We start from the raw sequence: 27,164 nt of genomic DNA, 5'->3' as shown, positions 1-27,164 counted from the left end.
CCCATCTGCGCTGAGGAAGGTTCGAAAATGACAGTTCGCGTATGCACCCAAGAACTGCACGGTTGCCTCTGGAGTGCAAATCATGGCACGTATCTGCGATCACTTCGAAAGGCACGTGCAGCCGGAATACGTTATCCGAAATTAGCGAAAGAGACCTCTTTCGCTGCTCTCCCGTTTCCAGATCAATATGCTCTCCGTAATCTTGAAATCACCATCTTATATGGAGCTTCTGGCTTTATTTACCATTTGCTAAATAGGAAGCATGTTGGGAGACGCTATGTGTACGTAAATATCTCCATCAAGATGCTTCCTCTGCATCAATTTGTTTGGTATATTATGAAGTTATTCGTAAGCCTAGTCTCCTAGGAATATTCTTTCCTATCATTACTTTTAGAATATGGTTGAATTAGTTGATGGCCATGTTTTCAAGTTACATGAAAATTGTACCAAGCCTATTAATTCCAAAATCAGTGTTTTTATAATCTAGTCAGTGTTTGTCTGCCTTTTGCCGAATTTTTGTAACTATAATCTTATTCTAACATTTCAGCCGAAGCAATAGAATTTCACTTGCATTTTTATAATATATAAACTCAAAATTACACTAAAAAATTCAACTTATTTTTACTTAGTCTCTACAAAAGAATTTCTCGCACTGAGTTTTTTCGCATGTCCATTGATTAATTGCCAGTGTTTTTATTTTATTTGTCATGTTTTGCTGAGTGATCTTTAATTAAAATTCTGCTGTTTTAAACATGTATTTTTTATTACATATCAATGAGGGTCAATTTTTCTAAATAAGGGAGCCATTTTAAAATGCATATTGCAACCTCAGGTGGCACACTCTGCTTTGTTTAGTTAATATTTAAGAATGCGTCTTATAATAATAAATATTTGTTATTTCAAGAAAGTAATTATATATTTATTTCAAATTATTTTTACAAAAGGTTTTATCCCGAGAGAAACAATGAGATCAAATACTTACAAAAAATTCAAAATGTTGTTTTGAATGCTTTCGTTAGTCAAAACAGTTATTCTTAAAATTTAGAGTTTAAAATGTAATGCAAGCTAATTAGAAAGTTACGCTTCTTATGCGAAGCATGAACGTTCTCAAACATTCTTAAGCATAAGTCAGTTTAAAGAGTATCACAACAGACCCGGATGAACTTGAATAGCTGAAAGATCGAATAATATAAGGAGTATGGAATTTTCTCCTTCCTTTAACGTATTCCTTCGTAATCTAACTGAACCTCCCTCTCCAGTGACCGAGAGGTAAAGTCGCTGGTAGTTCGGTCCGAGGTTCGAATCCCGCGAACGGGTTTATTGCATGGGCGTTTCCATGGTTTTCCACATGTGTAACGTGTATACGGACCACGTTCCCTTAGAAAGCCCTCCATGAAGGCAACCCTCCTCTTAGGCAGATAGCCCTCGAGGCTTCGCCGTAATTCACATAACCCAAACCAAATCATAGTATAACTAAAATCAAATCCGACTAGCAATCAGGAAATCCGACGTTCGAATCTCGGCAAGAGGACTGCTGATTTTTCCAAGTTCCTTCTCTGAAATTAACCTAATGACGGTACAAAAATATAAAGATAAGTATAAATTATCGGATTAAATAACAGGAGTCTTAAGAAATAATCCGAAGATAGTTAATAGCTGCAAGGAACTCAACTCAGCGGCCGAGCGGTTAAGTCGTTGAACTCCGGTAGGTCAGGCCGGGAGCGAATCCCAGCGAACGGGCTGGCGGCATGCTTCTTTTTCGTAGTTTTCCGCATGTGAAACGTGTATACGAGCCAGTTTCCCTCAGAAAGTCCTCCAAGGAGGCATCTCTTCCCTCAGTCCCTCCCCATATATATATATAAAAGTCCTGACGACAATGGGTTACTTATATCTTACCCTATATGTAATGTGAATACGAATTGGTTTCCTTAACAAAAGCCTTACCAATGTATTTCTCTTTAAGCGGATAGCTTTCGAAAGATTTGTTGCTATAAACAACTTAACCTAACCTAGCTTCGGCCATCGCATGCGTACAATTTCTCCTTTAAAAATGGAAAGGAATATATTTGAAAACATTCTTTATATGGCCAAGTTCTTATAAAAATCGTATTATTTTGTCCCTGTTTTGTACCTTCTTTGGAAGCGGAAACTGTTCAGGGCTACTGCTACTTTGAGAAACGATTTCAAGCAAAGAAATTTTCAACAAATGGATACCAAAATACCTATGGAAAGCAAAATATTTTGCTTTTTAATTTTTTTAATTAAGGGATTTGTTTCCGATTGCCTCGATATCTGGAAAATTTATTCATAATCTATGTCAAACTAAAGTTGCATTTTTGTCTAATGTTAAACAGTTAAGCATCTTTTGATTTCTGAACTTATATGTCTGAGAAATATTTTTTACATTAGAAAAAGTTTAATTTACCATTAATTTCATATTTCTATTTGTACAAATGCTAAAATTAGAAATTATTTGATACGCCCAATAAAGGTCTTGTTTATTTCAAGTAAAATTGGTTCAGGTGATGTAACTTTGGCAACTTTTCTAAGAGCAAGTCTTGTATCTTATGGACCGGTACTTTCTATAAAAGAGTTTATAGTAAGATAATGACTAATGAAAAAAAAAACTGAAAGCTTTCAGATATAACACCCAAAGAAGCGTTTTTTTAACCTTTTGTGTGTTACCTTTTATTAAATATCATGTTCTTCGCACTTAAACCATAAAATTCAATTCAACAGCAATATCACAAAATATTTAAAAAGAGCATATCTTTAGAATTTCCAATAAGTACAGTTTTCAAAGCTTTTACATTTATAACAAAATGGAAAACTCACATATTTTTTGGATAATTTTCACTGGCTACTAAGACTGAATTATGTAGTTCATTTGGGAACACATTAGGAATTTTAATATATCTTTAGTGGGTAATCATTTCACATGACACTGTATTTAATTATATGCTTTTTTATTATATGCAAAACACGTCATCACTCGCATGCACACGTACAAATACGGGCATTCCAGTCTCAGTTCTGGCTTACAATAACTTCGCGCGCTTGGCAATGCTTGACGCTGCGCCAGCTTTATGTTCGATTACGACTCAGTTCTCGATACACCAACGCATATTTTCTTCTGTGTTTAATTTTCCCTCCTTAAGAAAAAAAATTACCCCTCGTTAAACAAAAAACAAAAAAGGAGAAGAAGAAAAACGAGGACACACAAAAAAAAAAAAAAAAGAAAAAAGAAAAGAAATGTATGTATTTTTATCGTTCTAATGTTTTATTATTTTTTAACACTGCTGCAAAAAAAAAACTGCTCCGATACATTCATCTATTTCATTGCTGGGTTTAACTGGAAAAACTATTTTGTTTGCGAGATGCTCTCTTAAAAAGGAATAAAAATCCGTTTCTTATTTAAAAAAAGAGAGAGAGAGAAATATTATTAAAAGTTAGCGGGAGAAAAGGTAACATTATTTAAAATAAAGAGATTAACGTAAATCATTTTTTAAAGCTGATGAGCCAATAATCTAAATTAGAAATAATGGAATGAAATGTCTGTCCCCTTTCAGCTAATAAAAACACAATTATTTGTTAATCTTTATCAAATTAATAAAGTTATTTTTATAAGTATGTTGCTTAACTGAAAATGTATTACAAAAAGGAAAAATATGCAACAACTCTTTATTAAGTTGCCCAGAAAACGATTGTGCAAAAAAGTTCCATAATACAGGACAACCCATAAAATTATGTCCCTGTTATAATTTAGGTAATAATGAAATAATGAAAGCAATTATGAAAACCAAAAACTTTATCCTTAGACTCTATTTAGCTATGCTACATAACTTTTTCAAATTTTTTTCCCGTCTCATTTCTAATCACGAGAATAGTCGAAATGGCAGAACGGCCATCTGTGTCTGACCGTGATCGGATTGGCTTATAGGATGTGGCAGTCACCCAGTGATGATGTACAGATGATGGTTTGATTTGTTTTATTTTAATTATGGCAAAGCACGTAACGGCTATCTGCCTAAATGTTGTAATGTCTTCGTAGAGGACTTTCCAAGGGAACTGGCGTGTGTACACATCATGCATGGGGAAAATCACGAAATCGCCCATGCAGCCAATCGGTCGCCTGGCATCGTACCTAAGTCAGAACTACCAGTGTTCAGAGATTTTACCACTCAGCCACTAGTGGGCCCGTCTTGTTTTGGTAACTGCACTGCATTGTGTTATTTTAAAGACTGAAAACATAAAGGAGTAAGCAAGGTAACTTAACCGATCACTGAAGAAAAAAAAGCATATCAATGATTTACAAGTTGATCGTCATTTACCTTCAATGAGTAGATCACTGGCGACTAACAACAGTGACAAGCCCAGCTATATTTTTATTTAAATTTAATTTACATTGCTATCTAAATTTAATGTATCGTTCTATACGTATGACCTGTTTGTTTAACACAATTAACTGTCAACTTATAAGTAACTGGTGACCAATGCTTTTGATGATCACTTTCAATTTAATTTTGCTTTCATAATCAACCTGAAAGATATAATCTTGAATACACATAATTTTCAATGTATCCAATTGCTAAATACTTTTATTAACGTTTCCAGCATTATTTTAATCAATAAAAGATAGTTCTAAGGTTATGCATTTTGCACTTGGAACAAAATCGTTTTTTTTTTTTAACTGTCTCATCTACAATAAATTTACTCGTTGATTTCTGCAGCGACAAATTTGATTCATCCTTAAGTTTTGAACATGTATAATATGAGATAAATTTCTTTTAACTTAATTAATTAATTTATTTTTGCTTACATGATTATCATAAAATTCCTAATTCTTAACTCAAAAATTTGCGGTCGCGTTGTATTTCTGCTGACATGCAAATATGAAGATGTATCTGTTAATTTGTTTGACTTAATCATGTAAATAAACTCCAACTGGTAGACGCATTCAAAGTTTTTCATGAAGGCGAATTAAAGAGATTAGCATACAGGCAGCTAATCTCTTTAAAGAGGACAGCAATCTCCTCTGAATATAAATTAATATAAAATATATTGTTTTACAGAAGTGAATACAAACTACGTACATATTCTGATATGCCGAATAAGTCAGGGAAAGGAATGGGACTTAATTGATACCGAAGACGTCCATACGATTTCTTCCCAAAAGTTAACCTTCAAAGACAGGTGTCCGTCCTACAAATCACCAAATACGGCGAACCCCGAACTTAAATATACTCATTGAATTCGCATTTGTCTAAACTCTCGAAGGTTGCTCCTATAAGCTCCAGGGAAATGTTGCTTCCAGCCAGATAAGGAAGTGGGACGTATAACTGCTTAACCTCTGTTAGAAGTCAGGTGTCCCCGCGCTCAATCACCTGTCTAGTAACTGTACTTTTATACTGTATTACGTTTTCATTGCACTAATTATTTTAATATTGTACTACTTTTCCATTGTACTACTTATTTATTGCGTATTTGCTACTCATGTACTTTTATATTGCACTACTTATTCATTGTATTAGTTTTGCGCTTTATGTTGAAATTGCAATATGTTTCTTGCACCCTCTCTTCACAAATCTGTAGCCATTGTACAGCCACATAGCCCATGTAAGGCCATGTTTCTCACCTAAATCCTTAATGCTTCGACAAGCGTTGGATAGTGGAGGACGAGAGGCACGCACCTGCTTACTTCTGGTGGACTCCAGATGCCCCGTTCTTCATCGGTTACGTGGTCAGAGCCGACGTGGTCTGAGCGGACAGTGGCTACAGCGGATACGTAAAGGTAGCTGGGTGGGCAAAGCGGATATTCTTGCACCTATTGTGTTGTTCACCTAATCAGTCACATGTCATCTATTGTGTAGTTTCGAGCTTTGCACCTGCTGTAGAAATAAGCCGATAGTTTTAAGAGAAAAGGATTTTCTTATTTTCGCAGTAGCTGTTTGATCCTTATGAAATGTGTATGTCGTTTTATAGCCTCGAAAAAAATCTGTGATGGAACCCATAGCCATTTCATCAAAATTACTCTCTACAAAAAAGGGAAACGAACGTTTAGCTGTAGATGATTACCCACATCATTTACACCGAAAAAAATAAATTAGGGATAAGTTGGGTATTTAAGACAGATCGTTTTATAGAAAATGTAAAGACAAATTTTCAGTAAGAAGTGCTGAAGAAAACTGAACATTCCTACGTGCCCAACACTGCTTAGATGGAAGTTAAAAGATGCTTAGATGGAAGTTAGAGACTTGCAGAAAAAGAGTCCGAGAAGAAACATCAGTTACAGTTCCCCAGATATTTCAAGAAGAACTTTCAAAATTATATCAGTTATGATTTCGTTACTAAATTACCGAAATATTCCAGTGCCAAGAGTAATTATTCCAGTGCCTTGTAATTCGATAATCGAGCGCAAAAACAAAAAAATTCGGTAAAAAAAGTTATCCCACTTGAAAGAATTTTACCACTTAAAATACTGTTTTAAATTATAAAATTATATATTTACTTATTTATCTGCACCCTTTATCTGTTCTAAGATGGGGAAAAAATGTGTCCGCTCTAACCACGATGAGTTTCGAAAGTGTCCGCTCTGACCACAAAATCGTATGTGTCCACTGCAGTCACACCACCTCTTCATCACCTGTTCGTCCCTTCATAGAAGTCACCTGTTAGGTGCCTCCATAATAAAATGGCCACTATTTACGACCCTTGTAGTGGCTATTACACAAAGCGACTGCTCATTTAAAAAAAAAGGATGATGTGTACACCACATGACTTCTTTGTACGGAATATTAAATTATACGCATTTTTTCAGCATTTCATTTAAACTTATTGAATTGAATTAGGATCTATTTCGTCGATAGCGCATAAGCCACAATAGAATAAATGAGCTTTTTTAAATTCACTATATTTATTTACCATAGCAATACTCTGGTGTTAGGTTGACTTAACAGCGTTATATCTCATTCATTTCATAACTCAAAATGCAAAAAAAATTATATCATCTGAAGAATTATCTAATTGTTGCCACATGTTCTATTCAAATACCAAAATAAATCTAAAACGATGTATAAAAGAAATTAAACAAATAAAAATAAACAGCTTTTCGCAGACGAGTCAGCGCTGCTTACCTATTCGCTACTCGTAAACATTCTCATCTGTTGGAAACAGACAGTATTTTCTGCTAATATGAAACACTTATTTCCTTGACTTTTATTACAGATGCATTTCTCATTCAATTAATTCAGTTCTCACTTCGTCGCACGGCAAAAATAACGAAAACAGAAAATATTTTTCTTCATTAAACATTTCTAGCTATAGAAAAACATAAAACACTACATACAATTAAAAAATTTAATAAATAGTTTTTACTATTAAAATTGCCGTTTCTACTCAGAAACAAGCAATTCGTTCAACGGGGAAGAAGACAGATTTTTCTGTTCACAAAACTTAAAGTTTACTTTTGGTCTCACTTGGCAAAAAGATACTGAATTCGTAGAATGATTTAATTTGTTATGGACGTTATGCTGAGTATGAGATAATTTAATAACTTAAAGAATAACTACAGAATGGATTTAGCATAATTTAATTTGCAATAATAAAAGGAGACGTTAGTTTGTTGTTGCGAAGCTTAGTTTCTCTAGACTAGCAACAAATCCACTATTCTGCTAAGTTTTAAATGTAAACAAATATGCCTGCTATGGTAAAAAGAATTTGGCTTAGTCGCACTTAAGCAATTTGGCATAAAAACCTTAACCGGAAGATAAGAACAACATAATTCAATAATTTTTAAAGCAAAAAATGCACAATTTGTACATTTTTAAAACTTATGCAAATAATTAATTAATTCGTTTTTAATAGAGATAATTTTTATCCTTACACAAACAAAAAATAATTCCATTGCATTATTTTTCACTTTTTAATACAGAAATTAAAGTATTATATTAATAAATCAAATTAGCGCTATTATTTTCACTATGCAAAGGATAAATACTTGCTTCATGGCAGAATAAAAAGTTATTGCCAACGGAAAGCTCTTAAAATCTTTAATATTTCATATTAAAACGTGCATTGTTCTTCAGGGTAACACAGCAAATCAGTCAAAAAAAAAAAAAAAAAAAAAGAAAAGTCGGCGCTTTTCAATAATACTTTGAGGAAGAGGTTTTAACTAATAAACACTATTTCTTTCATTATCGTCACCTGACTCCATTATAATATTTCTGAAGAATAAAATGACGTCTTCTATATACATGACAAACATTTATTTAAACTACGAAGACGTTGAACAGCAGAGTAGAAACATGATATTACACAGCACTTAGCACTTCTCGCTTAAATGCAATACTGACCATTGACTTTTGCTAACTACGTATTAACTAAGTATAAGTATTACGCAGCAGAGAACTTATCATGCGCATGCGCTAGGGAAATCAACGGCGGTTGCCAACATACCCCCTTTCGACGTTGATTCTCCTATTCCTGAAAAGTAAAACAAAATACATATTAAACAGTATTCAATTCTACAATTGTACAACAGTTTTGATGTTTAACGGGAGTCAGGGGTTTGGTTAACACATCAGCTCCCATTTCACTAGTAGGTATGTACTGCACATCTAATTCACCGCGTTCATATACTTCACGCACAAAATCATGGCGAATGTCTATGTGCTTTGTACGAGAGTGAAACACTTGAGTTCGTAATTTTCTGAGCTCCTTGATTGTCGCAGTATATTGTTGTTGGGTGTTCTATGTTGTAACCCAGCTCCTTCAGGAAACGACGTAGGTAGACGGTTTCTTTGGCGGCCTCAGACAGAGCCATATATTCCGCCTCCGTTGAAGATAGAGCTACACTTCGTTGTTTTCGTGATTCTCAGGTTTTCGTTATTCCCAGGTTCCCACTTAATATATATACAAAACCGGTGTAGGATTTTCTATCATCGACATTTGACGCCTAATCTGCATCCACAAAGGCGATGAGTGGTTTTCCTGTTTTCGTGTAAATTAGTCCTTGATCTGTTGTTCCCTTTAGATATCGAAGTATTCTTTTCGCAGCATGCCAATGTTCTTTTCCAGGATTGTTGTTAAATTGACTTAAAAAATTTACGGCGTATGTGATATCTGGCTTAGTAGCTACTGAAAGGTACATTAGTGATCCGATCATATTTCTAAATGGAACATTTTTCATGTCAGCGATTTCGTTTTCGTTCTTAGGACTCATCTCTTTTGATAATTTATTGCTGTCATCTATAGGTGAAGACACGGATTTAGCATTTTGCATATTATACCGATTTAAAATATCATCAATGTATTTCTTTTGAGAAATTTTAATTGAATTCTCATTTTGGTGAAATTCTATGCCTAAGCAATAATGTAACTTTCCCAAGGCAGAAAAATTTTGAAAGCAGAAGCTAAATTATCGCGAATTGTTTCATACGTTTGCTTAGAATCGGTAAAAACGATAAGATCGTCTACATAAACGATTATAATAGTTTCATTGTTAGACGTCTTTTTAATATAAACACAATTATCTGAATTAAGAGATTAAAATTTCATAGATTTTAATTTTTCATCCAACTTTTTGTACCACTGACATCCTGACTGTTTAAGACCGTATAAGGATCTCTTTAAAAGACATGCTTTATCTGAATTAGTTTTATCGCGAAAACCTTCGGGAATTTCCATGTAGATTTCTTCATCTAAATTTCCATTTACATAGGCCATTACAAAATCTAATTGGTAACCTTTGAGATTGTGTTCTACTGCGTAGGCTAAACCTGTTCTCATGGAACTTAATCTAGCAACAGGGAAAAAGTTTTCAGTGAAATCGAGACCAGGGATTTGAGCGCACCCTTTAGCAACTAGCCTAGCTTTGTATTTTTCGATAGTGCCGTCGTAATTATATTTTAATTTAAGAACCCATTTACTACCAATAACTTTCTTGTTTTCAGATCTTTTTACTAATTCCCAAGCCTTTTCTTGAACAAGCGAGTTATATTCTAACAGCATGGCATTATGCCAATTTTCAGCATATGGTCCATTTAATGCTTCTTGCACCGTAGGATTAATGCTTTCCTCAACAACATTTTCAGTTTGTTCATTTTTATTTACAACTGTATAGTGATATTCTTTTTTAGGCCTTCCTGGCAAACCTGTTTTTAGTTTCTTGGGTCGACCAGGCCCCCTTTTAATCAGGATAGGAAGCATTGATTCGCTATCTAAATCACTTCCGCTTTCCTTTTCAGCTTCAGAGTGAAGTGGCGACTCGCTTCCGTCCATAGGTGATGCTTTTTCACAACACGTTTTATTTATATTGGGTTGGCAACTAAGTAATTGCGGATTTTTTTTAGAAAATCAAAGACAATGTTTTCATGGAACTAAATAACTTTATTCTTTAATGTATTGCCCATTTTGATCAATGACCTTTTGCCATCTTTCAGGCAGCATCATAATCCCACGTTCATAAAACTTCTGGTATTTATTAGCAAAAAACTGAATCAGGTACGATTTGACATCATCATCATTACTGAAATTTTTACCATTCAAGGAGTTTTGTAAAGATCAAAAGAAGAAGTAATCAGATGGTGCAAGGTCAGGACTATATGGTGGATGTGGCAAAACATCCCAACCAAGCTCCAATAATTTTTGCCGAGTGACCAAAGATGTGTGTGGCCTTGCATTGTCATGATGGAATACACCACCTTTTCGATTTGTCAATTCGGGCCGCTTTTCTTCAACTGCATTGTTTAATTTCGTTAGTTGTTCAATGTAGACATCAGAATTGTTCGTTCGGTTGGGTGGTAAGATTTCAAAGTAGACAATTCCTTTGTAATCCCACCAAACTGATAACAAAACCTTCTTTTGATGAATATCAGCTTTTGATGTTGTTTGAGGTGGTTCACCTGGCCTGCTCCACGATCTTCCGCTTGATATTGTTGTAAACAACCCATTTTTTATCGCCAGTTATTAGGCGTTTTAAAAATGGATCATTTTCATTACGTTTCTTTAGCAAATCGCAGCTGTTAATGCGTTGCGTTAAATGCGTTTCTTTCAGTTCGTTAGGAACCCATGTATCGAGTTTTTGAACATAGCCAAGTTGTTTTAAGTGATTTTTCAATGCATGTATGTGATACATAAAGCTTCTCTGCAATGTCACGTGTTGTACTGTACGATCCGAATCGATTATTGCTTTGATTAGGTCGTCATCAACTTCAACTGGACGACCAGAGCGTTTTTCATCTTTGAGTGAAAAATCACCAGAACGAAATTTGGCAAACCAATTTTGACACTGCCGTTCTTTTAAGGCTTCGTCACCATAAACAGCACATAACTTTTTATGAGCTTGAGATGCGTTTTTCCTTTTGCGGAAAAAAAAACCAAATTTGACGAAAATGTTCCTTTTGATTTTCCATTTTCAACGAACGCCAAACGAAAACTACGCAACCGATCAAAAAACGTTTTTTACTGATTGACAGCTGAATTGCCAACTATCAAATAACAAAATGTGTTTTACATTTGTACTACGTCTGCAACCCTAAAAATTCGTCTGAAGCCATCTATGAGTGAAATCCGCAATTACTTAGTTGCCAACCCAATAATTTTTTCCTCTGGAGCGAAAGGCAGATTTATTTCTTGCTCCGAGTCATAACTACAGCGGTTTTCAAACTCATTAATAAATTTTACGTCTCTGCTTATTATCACTTTACTTGCCTCGGGATCCCAAAGTCTATACGCTTTTGATTCATCAGAATAGCCAATAAAAATACATTCTTTAGATCGAATATCAAATTTGCCTATTCTTGGCCTTTTATTTAGCGAAAATGCTTTTTGGTCAAAGGTTCTGAAGTGAGAGACAGCTGGTACTCTGCCAAACATCACTTCGTAAGGTGTTTTTATTTCGTTTTTTAAACCTCGCGTTGGGCAGCGATTTCGAATGTAAGCAGCCGTATTGACGGCTTCGGCCCAGAATTTCTGAGATAGATTGGACTGCAATAACAAACATCGCGCCATTGAAAGTAGAGTGCGATTTAATCTTTCTGGGCTGGCGTGTAAGGAGTGCTCATGTCGTGTTTTATTCCCGCATCGTTAAGAAATTTATTAAAGTCTTTCCCTAAATATTCTAGCCCGTTACCGGTTCGCAGGATTCTGATTTTAAAGTTAAGTTTATTTTCAAAAGATGTTTTAAAATTTCTGAAAGCTTCTTTAACCTCATCCTTAGATTTCAGAAAATAAACACAACCATATCGAGATTTATCCTCAATAAATGTTACGAAATAAACTGATCTACCTATTGATTCAGTTCTCATGGGACCACACAAATCAGAATGAATTAGATTCAACAATTCAGTACTTCTATATTCAGATTCTTTGGGAAGAGGGGATGCGGTTTGTTTACCCTGAATGCATACCTTACAAGTAGAAAGAGAGTCATTTTGAGAAAAAGAAAGACCTCTAACCATGTTATTTATTTGAAGTTTTTTAAGATCATTTTCATTTAAATGGCCAAATCTTATATGCCACTGATCTATTTCTTTAGCAATTGATACAGATTCAAATATTGGCATGACAAAATAAAGATCATTTTCGCGTTTAGCTAAAATTACTGTTTCGTTATTAGAATTAATTATTTGAGCACATTTTTCTTTGAAAATTACTGAAAGATTATTTTCAGTTACTTCAGACACTGAGATTAAATTGTTTTTCAAATCAGGCACACACAATACATTTTTGAGTTTGATATTTTCAGTTTTAGAACCTATGCGAACTTTAAATTTAACAGTTCCTTTTCCAATAGCTTTAACAGTTTCATCAGCAGCTAATTTAACATAAGTGTCACCTACCTCGTGAATGTCTTGAAACAGTTCCTTGCTGTTACACATATGCGATGTTGCACCACTATCCAGACAAAAAATGTCTTTAGAATTACTATTAGTGCATGCTACGGCTTTTTCTTGCTCCAGGGAATTCTGATATTCTGCAGACATCGCAGTTTCACTAAGGTGTTTGCTTTTAGTTTCTTTACTTTTCTTCCTACATTCCGATGCTCTATGCCCATAGATATGGCAGAAGTTGCATCTGTAGTTAACTGGATACTGTCTTCTGTTTGCAGATTTATGTGGTTTCGGTTTAGGAACTGGTCGTTGAGTATACTTCCGATCTTTCGAATAGAACGCATGTTGTGGTTCAGAAAACGTTGAATATTTATTTTTGCGAGCGTTAGCTTCTTTCAACAGTTTAATTTTCAGCACTTCTGGAGAAGGCAGTTCATCACGAGATTCGATGGCTATTCGAAAGCTTTCATAAGAGTCCGGTATGCTATATAAAAGCAATATTGTAAGCAAATCATCTGCAATGTCTATTTCCATTTCTTTCAGTTTGTCCACAAGAATGAAAAAATCATTTAGATGATCATTCATTTGTTTAGAATCACTCATTTTTGTAAAAAGCAATTTTTTTTAGAATTGTGGCCTTTCTAGCTGGTCCCTTCGACTCGTAAATAGAATGCAATTTACTCCACAATTCGTGAGATGTTACACAATAATTTACTTGTGGAAGTTCACTGGGTAAGATGGATAGTATTATATCCGCTCGTGCGTTTTGGTCAGTAGTTTTCCATTTAGCAAATTCTTCATCACCAGGTTCTGGTTTCGAAATTTTCCCAGTTACGTAGTCCCAATGATCATTTTTAATCAGTATTGCTTCCATTTGCAACTTCCACGTATCAAAGTTGTCCTTGTTTAGCTTTTCAATTGACACTGTAGTAGGCGTTGCCATTTTCATTTCAGTCGACGCAGCTTGGCTTGTCGAAAGAATTTAACAATGGTAGTTGGACTGCAGAGTTAAGCACTATCTGGGCCCATAACCTATGAAGAATAAAATGAAGTCTTCTATATACATGACAAACATTTATTTAAACTACGAAGACGTTGAACAGCAGAGTAGAAACATGATATTACACAGCACTTAGCACTTCTCGCTTACATGCAATACTCACCATTGACTTTTGCTAACTACGTATTAACTAAGTATAAGTATTACGCAGCAGAGAACTTGCTTATCATGCGCATGCGCTAGGGAAATCAACGGCGGTTGCCAACAATTTCTATGTTAACTCAGCAAAAAAAAAGGGGGGGACAATTCTGTATCTCTCGTTGTACTGGATCGATTGATGATATGTAACTTGTAGTTTTCATATGTCCAAAGCGCGATTGAGAAGATATATTATACTTTTATATAGCATTGTTCTAACATAGGTATTTTTTTTCCTTTGAGAACATACAGACTCCCCGTGCACCACATATGTACAACACGGGGCTTACAGAAGTAAGTTAACTAGAACATTAAAGGTTACATTTATAAATAAACATTAAAAATTACATGCATAAATAAAGCGAACAAAAGCAGAGAACAGCAGTCTGGACTTCACGAAAACAGATAAGTTCACTGGCCAAGTCACTCCGAACATTTTCAAATCGTTCTGTAAGCATAATCTAGGGCCATCAAATGTAGGGCACGAGAAAATCAAATGTTCCACATCCTGAGGAACTCTTTTTGAACATTCACATAAATTGTTTGATCGTAGATTAAAACGAAACAGATAACTTGCAAATTTACCGTGACCAGATAAAAACTGAGACACTTTAAAATTTAACGAGAGGAAAGACTCGGAATTCAGTCTATGGTAAATAGAAGGAAAGAACTTTTTGGTGACTTCAGCATTACAAGATGAAATGTATTCCTCATTCCACATAGCTAAAAGCTTTTTGTAATGAAAGGACTTCCAATAACTCTTTGAAATGCTAATGTTGATATCAATGGGTAAATTTAAGGCATCTTTAGCTAAGAAATCAGCTCTTTCATTTCCGTAGAAACCATGATGAGCACGCACATAAGCAAAGCAGATATCAATACTTCTAATTCTAAGTGAACTAACAGTTACTAGGGTTTCGATAACTAATTTATCGCAGCTGGTAATACTGTTCAAAAGTTGAAGAGAAGAAAGAGAATCAGAACAAATAAGGTACTTTGAGGATGTTGTCCCATGATCCTGGATCCATTTGACGGCAAGATAAATGCACAGAAGTTCTGCTTGAAAAACTGTACATTTATTCCGTATACGGTGTCTAAGGAAACAAATCTCGGAATGGCCTTCAAAAAGAATAAATGCAAGGCCAACCTTGTTGTTCATCTTGCTGCCATCTGTAAAGAAAACCATATGAAAACTTATTTCAGCAGTCTCTTTATAATCGCAGAAATTTATGGGTTCTAAAGAAGCGGGATGAGGATGATCAGTGAAGGTGAAGGGGACAATTCCATTAATACTGTCTTCCGAAGCATGAGTAGCCAATGACTCAAAAATATTATTCTTATATGCAATTTCAAAATCAATGGGCGGAACTCCTGCAAGAACAAAAGTAGCCTCATAGCTTAAGGTTCTATAACCACTAATAATACGAAGAAGAATTCTCCGTTGAATCTTTCTTAAATTTCTTTTGTTAACCTTCTTGGCAAGAACATGTCCCCAAGCACGACAGCCGTACGAAATGAAAGGTACAATACACTGCTTATACATGAGTTTCTTAACATCGTAGCTTACTCCAAAAGTATTTTTGGCAATTCGGTGAAAGCCATTAATAATTTTTTCCCATTTAGCAGAAAGGAATTCAAAGTGCTTTTTCCACGTTAATTTTTGGTCAAGAATGACACCAAGATATTTAACATTTTCTACAAATTCCAACGGAGAATTATCGAGCATCACAGAAGCAATATTTTGTTCATCAAACGTACTGGGAACAAGCATAGCTTTACGTTTTGAAGGATTGAAAGTGAGTTTATGAGAAATCGCCCAACTGGAGACAAAATCTAGAACTTCTTGTGCTCTCAAAAGAATGTTATTCAAAATCCTTCCTTGGAAAATTAATAGTAAGTCGTCTGAAAACGCAATTTTTAAACAACCGTCGAGATGACTTAAAAGATCATTTATGATTATGTTCCAAAGAGTAGGTCCGTATACAGAGTCTTGAGGACAGCCTTTTTCTAGAGAATAAACCTTAGCTTCGTTCCCAAGCTGAAGCTCAGCAGTCCTCTCTTTCAAGAAGCTTTTAAGAAGGTTATAGATGCTGATTCAGAAGTCAAACAACAAAAATCAGCGTTAATTCACAAAATTTTCACAGGACTAGTTTCGATGGTTTTACCGAACCATCATCTTCAGCTGCAAAACCGCAAAGGTTTTTGCGGTTTTGCAGCTGAAGATGATGGTTCGGTAAAACCATCGAAACTAGTCCTGTGAAAATTTTGTGAATTAACGCTGATTTTTGTTGTTTGACTTCTGAATCAGTATTTATTCGGCGTGTTATTGTGTCTTAATTAAGGTTATAGATATTATGTGGTATGCCAACATCTTTTAAAAGTTTTAAGATAGACGGCCACCAAGCATTATCAAAAGCTCCTTTGAAATCCAGGAAAATAAGAAGTGTATTATACTTCATTTTCTTTACACACTGCAAGACATTACAAAGGCGAATAATGGAGTCTTCAGCGGACTTCCGAGGAGTAAATTCGAACTGAAAATCATTATAAAAGCATTTTTGTCTCAAATACCAATTTATTCTGTTAATGAAGAGAGTTTCAAGACATTTTCCCAAAGTAGGCAAAAGACTAATGCATCTAATATTATCAAGATAAGGGGTTCTTGTGTCTAAAGTTAGGAATCAAAACAACCCGAGCTCTCTTCCATTGTGCTGGAAAAACTGCTAATTGTAAACAAAGGTTGAAAAGTCTGTGTAGAAATGTGCTATCCACCGCATGAAAGTGCTGTACAATTTCATTAGAAAGAGATTCAAGCCCAGGTGATTTGTTTTTCTTGTGATTTTTAATAACACTGTTAACTTCCGAGAGTTTAATTCCCGAAATCTCAAACCTTTTCGCAAAATTGGTCTTAACCCCATACTTATATATAGATTTCCAGACATTGTGAACAGTAATAGTTGAGAGAAAATTTCTCCACGACTCAAGCTTAGCATTAGCTAATTTAGCCTTGTACTTATGCCGCAATTCGAAATATTTAATTTTATAAATATTTTTAAGAAGACAGTTTCTTTCTCTCTGGAATCTACTCCTAGCAGCATTTACATGCTTTCTATAACAATCAATTTCCTTAGACCACCAAGGGACCCCATTCTTCTTACTTTTCTTCATCGGAATTGAAAGTAAAGCACAATTAAAAACAACGGTAGAAAGTCTGTTTACAATATTTTCTAATGCAATACAATCAGAGCAACTGTTAAGAAGGATATTCAAGTTACACAATTCTCTCTTACAAAGTTCAGTAAATAAAAACCAGTTCGCTCTTTTTAAATTAAAAGTACACAAATTAGAAGATATAATCGGACGGCATAAAACAAGTTCAAAGATAATCATTTTATGGTCAGAAAGAGAATCTTCCTCAGAGATATCCCAACCTTGAACGTATGGCAGCAGTCTTAAGCTACAAAGCGTAAGGTCAATATAACTCGAGCCTTGCGTGGAACAGAAAGTAGGTTCGCGATTTTCATTAAGTAGAAACAAATGATTCGCACTAATAAAATCACAAGTTTCGTTCCTCTAGCATCAGTAATAGGACTATGCCAAATCGCTGATTTGCTATTCGAATCCATACCACATAAAAAATTGCATGGTTTCTTCATCGTTAAAATTTGTGAAATTTTTAATAGTTCTATGTCAATATTAGTTTGGGGCTCGAAATAAGCGGAACAAATAGTCAAGTCAGATCCATTGATTTTTATATTTAAAACAACAGTATTATAAACTGTATGATTTAAGTCCAAAAAAGGAGAAAGATTCTGGTTGCGAACAATAACAGCAGACTTGACAACTTCTGCTTCGGAATCATAGTAAACTTTATATTTTATTGGAAAGCCAGGAAGAACACCTTTATAAAAGTGCGGCTCCTGAATTAGTGCGACATCAGTGTCATTTGCCTCCATATATAAAATAAGTTGCTGAGTAGCAAGTTTTGATTGTGCAAATTTATTTGTACAAAAGAAACAGACAAATTGGACTTACCCATAATAAATTTTTGAAGCTGCAAGATTCATCATAAATGTATGGCTGGGGCAAGTTCCAGAAAATGGCTTATGATTTACATCAACTTTCTTAGTTGCATTTTTCGTCTTTTTATTAAATCTTATGCAATTAATACACACTTGCACTCCTTTTTTATCACATTTTGAACCAGAGCAGCAATAACAAGCCAAGGGATTTCTGCAATCAAGACTTCTGTGGTAGCCTAAACATTTAAAACATCTATTTAAAACAACAAAATCTTCAGCTTTACACATATTCACACATCACTTTAATACGCCCAAAATTTAAAATACGCTTGCGCACAGCAGGATGCACCTCAATAACCACGCTTCTCTCACGTTGAAAGTTTTTTAAAGTAAAGTGAACTTTAACGTCTAGCCAAGTCTCTTCACTCACGGTAATTTCAGGATTTTGTTCTTCAATAATTTTTAACAGTTCATCATTACTAATGCTGTTTGGCACATTTTTAAGTAAAACTGTAGAATATTTTCTTCTTGGAATAGAGGGATTCAAAATAGATGAGTCTTCCTGCAAAGCAGTAAACAGTTTTTCTTTATCATATCCCGAAGCACATTTCACCATTACTTTATTGTTATGAACTGTTCGAATATTGCTAATTCCAATTTTATGTTTCCGAGGGTTGATTTCAGCTTTAAGGAGCTTTTTAACTTCATCAGATGTACAGTTTTGGACACTCACAAAAACACAGCAATCTGAATCAGTCCGATTTGTCCCAACAGATGGCGCCACAGCATTAGCATACGATTTCGTTTGCATGATTGCCAATGATTTGCAAATTTCGGAGTGCCTATGGTTCAAAACCATGTACCTCCACATCAGAATTAGTACTAAAAGTGAACAGAAATGGGAAAAACTTTGCATAAGTAACTTACTTGATGCTCAATAGAGGGAGCCACAGGCTCGAGAAAGTTTAGGAATAGGAATAAGAATTTAAAACTTAAACATCATAATTTTTTTTTAAATAAGTTTTTAGGTTTTTATAATTTTTTTGCACTTTTATATTTTATACTTTTTTTGGTTTTTATAATTTTTGTACACGATACAAACACCAAAGCAAAAAGCAGATAGGAGTTTACGATTAATAGGCTCATTGGCATGTGGCGTGTGTTGGTTAGTGCAAATAACATAAGGGAACGCGGTGAAAATATTCATAGGCAGATTAAAACCTGCGGGAGATGTGATTCTAAGCGAATAGATTGATAACTTTGCTTGAAAGTCTTGTTAGCCGGTGCTGGTTGTAGAATAAGCAATTATATGGCAGCTCGTCGAAGAGACGTCCTTCCTTCATGGCGCGGGAGCTGGAAATGAAATTGAGAACTGCAACTCCAACTTGCTTTATTTGCCGCGATTAACCTGCGAAATTGCAGGTTGTGTTCCGGCTATCGAACTTTGGTGCTTCGAGGAGCGCTGCAGGTAAGGAAATGCCGAACGTAGTTCTCGTGGAGACAGGATAGCAGATGCAGGGGTGTGACTAATGTCACGTGATGAGCGATAAGACATCTGGTTGGCGATGAGGTATCCAGGCATCGTAGCGCTGTAAATCTGAAGTTTTACAATAGTTATACATAAAATAGTACTAAATCAGTTCATAAAAGGTGTGTGTTGCAGTCATAAATGCAGAAAATAAAATACGATTCCAAAAAGTAAAAGAAGTTGAGAGGGCGTGTCTTGCCCTTTTCAATGGTGGATAGATGCCGAACTCTCGGCCAATCACGGTTCTCGGTCTCTTCTGTGAGCTGCGAATAGATGGATCGTATGCTGGCATCTGTTGAAGTGCTCGGTTATCAATCTGTTCAATTTTGAGGAATAAATTTTGACTAAGTTTTTTGATAAAATAATCTACAGGTTTAATGTTAAGGTCCGAATGAATCACATCTGTACGGACGTACCAGACTGCATTAAGGGCCATACGTAGGGTCTTACTCTGAAAAGATTGAAGTTTCTTCACATGACGTTTTGCAGCAGTACCCCAGATTGTAGATGCATACATGAAGACAGGTCTTATTATTGATGTATAGAGAAGAATTTTGTTTTTAATTGACAGATGGCTCTTTCGAGCTAATAAGATAAGAAAATATCTGAGATAAGAAATCTCAGATATATCAGAAAATATCTCAGATAAGAAAATATCTGAGAATTTTATTTGGATTTAACTTAAATAGGGTAAAGTTGAGCTCTAGCACCTTTTGCTTTATTGAGAACATTTTCAATGTGAAGGTGCCAGCGTAATTTTGAATCAAGTACAACTCCTAGGTACTTGTAGAATTTGACCAGGGAACATAGTCGTCGAAAAACTTTAAATTAATGGAAGGGTACGGAAGGGGGCTACGTTTGAAGATCATAGCAGCACATTTTGCAACATTAATTTTAATTTTCCAAGTGATGAGCCAGTGCTCAAGGCTGGAGAGATATCTCTGAATGATGTGAACCAAGTTTTCAAGGTGTCTGTTTTGAGCTAGGATGGCCGTATCATCCGCATAAAGTGCAAGAGTGATACTAGGTGATTTTGGTATGTCATTTATGAAAGTGTTGAATAAAAGTGACCCTTGAGGGACACCGCTGAGTATAGGACGGGGTGCCGAAATGAAAGAATTAACTCGTACAGAAAAAGATCTATTACTGAGGTACGAGTTAATTATGTGAATTAAATGGGCCGAAATGTCAAGTCGTATGAGCTTGATAATGATTCCTATATGCCAAGTCCTATCAAATGCTTTGGCTATGTCAAGAAATAAAGCGCCAGTAAGCATTTTGTTACGAAACCCTTCGTGAATGAACTCCACTGTCCTGAGCAGCTGGTGCGTAGTGCAGTGTTTTACTCGAAATCCAAATTGTTCATCAATTAGAACGTTGTGATTTCGGAGAAAATCATTCAGGCGTTTAAGTAACACAAATTCGCATATCTTTGATAACGAAGATAGGAGGCTGATAGGTCTATAATTTTGAGGATTTGAAAGGCTTTGGCCTGGTTTTGGAATAGGCACGATGAGTGCTTGTTTCCAGCTTTGAGGAAAATAGCAGTGCTGTATCATAAATTTTATAAGCATTACTAAGAAAAATAGATAACTGGTGGGTAAATTTTTAATCATACGATTAGAAATAGAGTTCATACCAGGGGCTTTTTTGGGTTTGAGCTTGGTAATGTATTCATTTACCTCGCTCATGGAAGTGTATTGTACTTCTTTCGCAGATGGAGAGGATAGGAAGTGTTCAATATCTTGTGGGAAAGAATTTGCGTTGTTCGCAAAAATTCCTTCATTATGTGGTGTAAATTGTGTTTGAAGAGAATCAGCAATTAGTTCGGATTTCTCAGCGCTGAATTCAATAAGCTTTCTTTACAAGCTTCACGAAAATTTACAGATTTAACATGCTCAACATACCTAGTAATCAAACTTTTAATCTCACCCAAAGCCTTCTTCGCATCATCACGAATCTGCGGATTCATATTGCATTTCGATACGATGGCTGATTCCACCTTTTGAAGCTTATTGTCCAGAGCTGCATAGAACTCGTCACCACCACAATCCGCCATGTTGGCGTTTAACATAGGTATTTTGACAGCAAATTTTGACTTTTTCCGAAATAACATATCAAATTTTTTTCCCTATTCCCATTGTACGACTCAAATTATGCCGAAATATTATATTTTGTAAAGTCTGGTGGGAACTTTATAAAAAAGAAGTGTATCGCTTTTTAAATAACTTTTAACAAAGTTCGTAAAGCACATATAGCTTTATTATCGCTTATAACTAGTATACCAGATTCCAAAACTCGACAGTATGTAAATTCACGTATATATCTTTGGAAATATCGAACAGAAAACTCTAATTTTTTGTAGGTATGCCTAGAAATACATCTTATTTAAGGGGATCATAAAACTTTTATAGTTTATAATACATAAATGCTATCGAAAAATTTATAAAAATTACTAAAAAATACAAATTTTAGAAATAAATTAGAAAATATCTGAGAATTTTATTTGGATTTAACTTAAATTTTGAACTGTGCAAGAAGAAATCAGGTAAGTTTAATAAAAAAAAGAGATATTAATAAATATATATATTAAATTCAATTAACGCTGAAGGGCTAAATTTTTATAGGTAATTATTTAAAAACTGCTCGTGCGAATTTTACAAAACTTGGCATTTAGGCATAATTTGATTCGCTGAATAGAAATAATGAAAGAAAAAAATAGATAATGCTGCTTCAGATAGAGGCCGATTTTGCATTAGAATACCTATGTTAGAACAATGCTAAATATAAATCTACTACATATCCTAAATTGCGCTTTCGAGACATGAAAAACGCAAGTTAAATTTCATCAATTGGCTCAGCAGAACGGGAGATCTAGAACTGTTTCATTTGTTTTGTGCAAGGGGTACACTACAAAGCAATATCAAAAGCAAAATCTAATACTATCAAAATTTTGCAAAAACTTGTTGTATTTCTTTTTCTCTTTTTTAATTTCTTTCGAAAACTAGTTCACATTCAAAAAAATATTTCGATAATTTTCTCTTTGCACTTTTCACGTTAAAAAGACAATTTAGAAACAAATGCTTGAACATTTAAAACTTTTCTAATTCAATTTTAAATTTATATATAAAGATTTGGTCTTATTAGTTGACAACATTAGATGTTTAGATGTTGTTTTTATATATAAAAGAAGCGATATATTTGAATGATTTCACTTTTCCTATATATCACAGAATTCAAGATCTTTAAAATTCTTCTTTTCTTTACTTATCATAATACTTGTAGAAATTAAGTTTTCTTATCTTAAAAATGTCGATTTCAGTTTACTTCACGCAGCATACACATACATATATTATATGTATATGTATGATATTTAACTAGATAAGCAGAAATCAAGATGACTAGAATGTAATTACATAAACAGAAAGAATTTAGATGGGGGAAGTCAATTACTTTAATGACTTTCTCTTTAACCCTCTCAAGAAAACAATTATATCAGCTTTTAGATGTTAAACTTGATCTATATCACAAGTTTTAATTTATTTCTTTTAATTAAGCTTCTGGAAGGAAATTTCTCCAAGGTATTTATTGTTTGCAGTTTACGTATTTCGCGTCATGTTAAAGTAGCAAATTTTGTTATTTGAGGGAAATATTTCTTGTAAGTCTCTTGCGCAAACGATCTACTGAACTAAATAATATATAGCTTCGTCCTGATTAGTTCTTTTCTTTATTAACTAAGACCCTCAAGTTAATATGTGACATTAATTTATGATGAAATAATATCAAAGCCAACATTTTTGTTACTTAGTTAGCCGTTTTGAACAGCCCATTTTAAAGATTCATTTTTTTAAATTTCGCGGTATGTATCTGTTAGCGTCATTAGGTTGTATCGATGCAGGAATGTGGAAAACGTACATGGCCCTAGCGGGATTTGCACTCTGGATCTCCTGAATACGAGTTAAGCATGCTAGTCACACCATGAATACATGCAGAAAGGATGGAGAAGATACCTTATATATCTTTAGTTTTGGAGATTTTATTCTTAAAAGCTAATAGGCCTACCATAGCTTAAAATTATTTTAAGTATTAAACTGAAATCTGCATACCAAGGTCAAAATGCACTTTATTTTTAGTCCTATGATTTTAAATTTTTAAATTTTAAATCCAAGTTTTGAACATTTATGGTAATCTGTTGAAGGTTTTATAAGCTTAAATATTAATTTGCTTTTTCTAGAACAATTTTTTACGAATTGTAACTCAAAAATTAAAGTTCTCCTAGCGAGAAAATCATAAACGGTGAATGCAACTACCAATTAATTTCTCGCTGAAGGCACTTTTCCCTCGCTGAAGGCGTAGAATTTCAGGCATGTCACAAGAAACGAAACTGAAAGTACGCTCTCGTAATTTGATTTACAGAAAATAACAAATGGTATTCTAACAAGGATATTCTAACAATTAACAACAACTCTATATTTCTAACAATTTAGATATCGTTGATTTTCTCTGCCGTTATTCCTGTAATACCTGTAGCAACTGTGGTATTCTTAATAATTCTTAATTTAGAGTTTTAAGCAATATAAAGATGTATAACAAAGATTTCATGTTTTCTTGTGTTGCTCAACACTTTATTATGCCCTTTCAGGCTATCATGATGGCTGCACCACCTCCAAGCTTCCAGGATACTATACACGCAGCTGCGACGGTGACGCAGGCCGCGAACGCCGCGTACATGACGCCAGGCATGCAGCAACAACAGCAGCAGCAGCCTATGGGCAAGCCTAGCATCTCGCTACGGTTCGATCCCAGCTACGTCAGGACCACCTCCGGAATGCTCAAGGTGCTCGAAGTGGTAAGTTTCTCTCAGACATTCTCCTCTCTCTTCCACAATGACGAGATTTTTTACCCATTTATAAACGTATCATTCAGTACGAATACAGTTCTAGATACTACACTTTCTAACTGCTGCATGGTATTAACCATTAGCCGCTAATTACAAACAGTTTTCCCCTACCTTCTGGAGATCTGCTGCTGATGTGCCACGTATGGGCTTGTTTATTATCATACTAGCCGCTATGCGGGCAGCCTTCGTCTGGCTTTTTAATGTATCGGAAAAATACCTAAATGGAACATTAAATTTAAAAACTGCACAGAGTTTTACTCTGCAGAACAACTTTATATATATATATATATATATGTATATATATAAAGGGAAAGAAAAAAAAAGAAAAAGAACACCCCCCCCAAAAAAAACCCCCACAAATTTCAATAAAAATGTATTACATACAAAAATTACAATGAAATAAGCAATATCCCTTAATACAAATATTAATAAATTAGCCAACTTCCTGTTGCCTTCACTCAACAAACATCCAGTATTCAAGTGAAACATTAAATTTAAAAACTGCACAGAATTATCACCCTAATTTTTCCGAGTGGCAACAGTACTGATATCAGCAACAATGGTAACAGTAATTATATATGAGCAACAAAAAAAAAATAGCAACAGTGATATATCAGCAACAATGGCACGGAGCCATTGTTGCTGTTGAATTATCGATTTGATGTGATTTCATCAAAAAACATAAAATAAAAAACTCATTCGAATTTTGAAAAAATTGCTTTTAGGCGCACTGGCTCTTGTCTAGATGCCCCTATGTACCACATTTCGTAGCCCTGGGTCTATTAGCTTACACGCAGCACGAACGAAAGACACATGCTCACAGACAGATTCTTCCTTTTATATGTATATAGATAATTGTATCAAATTGTATCATGAGAATAAACGCACAAATATCGAAGCAATTGCCACCTACCTTAAAATTATATTATTTCATTTTCAAGACACGAAAAGTGAATTTAATGCTTAAAAGAAATAAACAAAAAATAGCCATTGGAAAATTAAAATGCAACAAATTCTCAGTGCTTAATTGAATTTCATCTGTTATGCCTAATTTAAGCAAACACGTTTCAAACTTTATACACCTATGCGTTGCTTCAAATTTAAAACAAAAGTAATTTGAATTAAAAGCAATTTATGTTTCTTTAGTTTACTAAGATGTATTGTTATTCACACTTTTTTTAAACAGGTTTAATTTTTAAAATTTATAAACATGCAGTGATTGTGGAGATGTAAAATGATAGAAAAATGGTTCAGGTTTGCCTAAAAATGTTTTAGACTCTTTTATTTAGTTATACGAATTATCTCATCCCCCAAAGGGCAATCAAATACTTTTTACACATTTTGCACTCCGTACTTCTCAACAACAACAACATCAGTGTAGTTTTGACGTCACAAAACTCGAGGGAAAAATGGATAAATACAACTTTTTGTGATCAAACGGGAAAAATGGAGAATACCAATACACATTATCGGACTCTGCTGCCGAAGAAGCGTATCTGCGAGAAATCGCGGAATTTATTTCGACTACTTGATGTCGTCAATTAACAGAAACAACCATAATATTTGAGAAACTGATGATGAGCGGTGATAGCTGACTGAAATTCGAGACTTATATAAGAAAGATATACTTTTCTGCTGTACAGCCACCTCTTTCTCGAAAAAGCACAGCGACCGTAGCGCTACTTATAGCATTCTAAAACTGAAAAGTGCTTGCATTTGATATATGTGTGTATTTTGTCTAATTGTAGCCTGTATTATAGGAAGAGGCGATTATGGTATTTTTAGTTTTATTTTAAAATACAACAATCATACATACGATACATTAATTAGAGCCGAAGTTCTCGACAAGTGACACCGATGCGATTTGGTGCCACAACTAATGAAGTAACTCTCTTTCCCGCCTAGTTGGCGTTGTTCGAATTCGAAGTGCAAGGTCGCCAAGTTTGGGGCAATTACAGTTAAAAGCAACAACAATATTTTTTCGTTCTACGGCTTCATGGATTTGAAGTGATTGATGACAAAATTTGATGAAGAATCAAAACATAGTTTATTCGCCAGTAAGCATTGTTACACAAGATAGGTCAAAAGACACGTTTACACTCGTCGAAAATATACGGTAAACACGATGAAACAACCAGCAACACAGCCTTCAGGCTATAACTGTGAAGACAGCTTCACAGCAAAGCGCTAAAGTACAGCTCCCGATTCAGTCCATAGCTCTCAAGCTAATCTCTGCACTCAAAACACTACTTACGGAACTCAATATACTACTTTTCCCGCGTACAGGTAAGGTATGTATAATTTTAACCTACCTTCGAGAACATTCTCAACGAAAACCGCTAAGAATGCGTTGTAAAATGTTCTCGCTCCGACTATAACATATCGTCAATTTTATCGTCAAATATCGCCAAATGGGCGATTTCGTGCCAAATCTGGCGACTCTAATCCCGCTTTGCGGGGAAGCTATCTCACCGCAGCTTGGCATTTCGCAATAATATGAAAATAATAGGCTACCGATGTTTTCCGAATCGCATTCATTTCAGATAAAGTCAATCATTTTGAACAAACTTATGTAATATATTTTTAACATGGTACTAAAATAGAAGATGAATATACGTAACATCTAAGTATTTTTAAATCCGTTTAAAAAAAGAGGTTTTTAAAACATTACATTCGGCACATGAAT

The 27,164-nt window shown here is 34.6% G+C and overlaps 1 protein-coding gene across 2 annotated transcripts in view; it reads left to right on the top strand.

Annotated features, from left to right (window-relative positions):
- The window catches only part of LOC118188221 (CKLF-like MARVEL transmembrane domain-containing protein 4), a 191,424-nt gene that overhangs the window by 94,545 nt on the left and 69,715 nt on the right, over positions 1-27,164 (top strand). For both annotated transcript variants that reach the window (XM_085820468.1, XM_085820467.1), the window contains one exon: positions 24,221-24,427. In XM_085820468.1, coding sequence (XP_085676594.1) covers positions 24,227-24,427 — 201 coding nt within the window. In that variant the 5' untranslated portion in view covers positions 24,221-24,226. The remainder of the gene's footprint in view (positions 1-24,220; positions 24,428-27,164) is intronic.

The sequence above is a fragment of the Stegodyphus dumicola genome, chromosome 7, assembly GCF_044657685.1.
Source record: "Stegodyphus dumicola isolate Sdum_Otavi_A_Nest chromosome 7, ASM4465768v1".
In the NCBI taxonomy this organism is placed as follows: Eukaryota; Metazoa; Arthropoda; class Arachnida; order Araneae; family Eresidae; genus Stegodyphus; species Stegodyphus dumicola.
The sequence above is the reverse complement of the archived record's forward strand: the minus strand, read 5'-3'. Positions and strand labels throughout refer to the sequence as shown.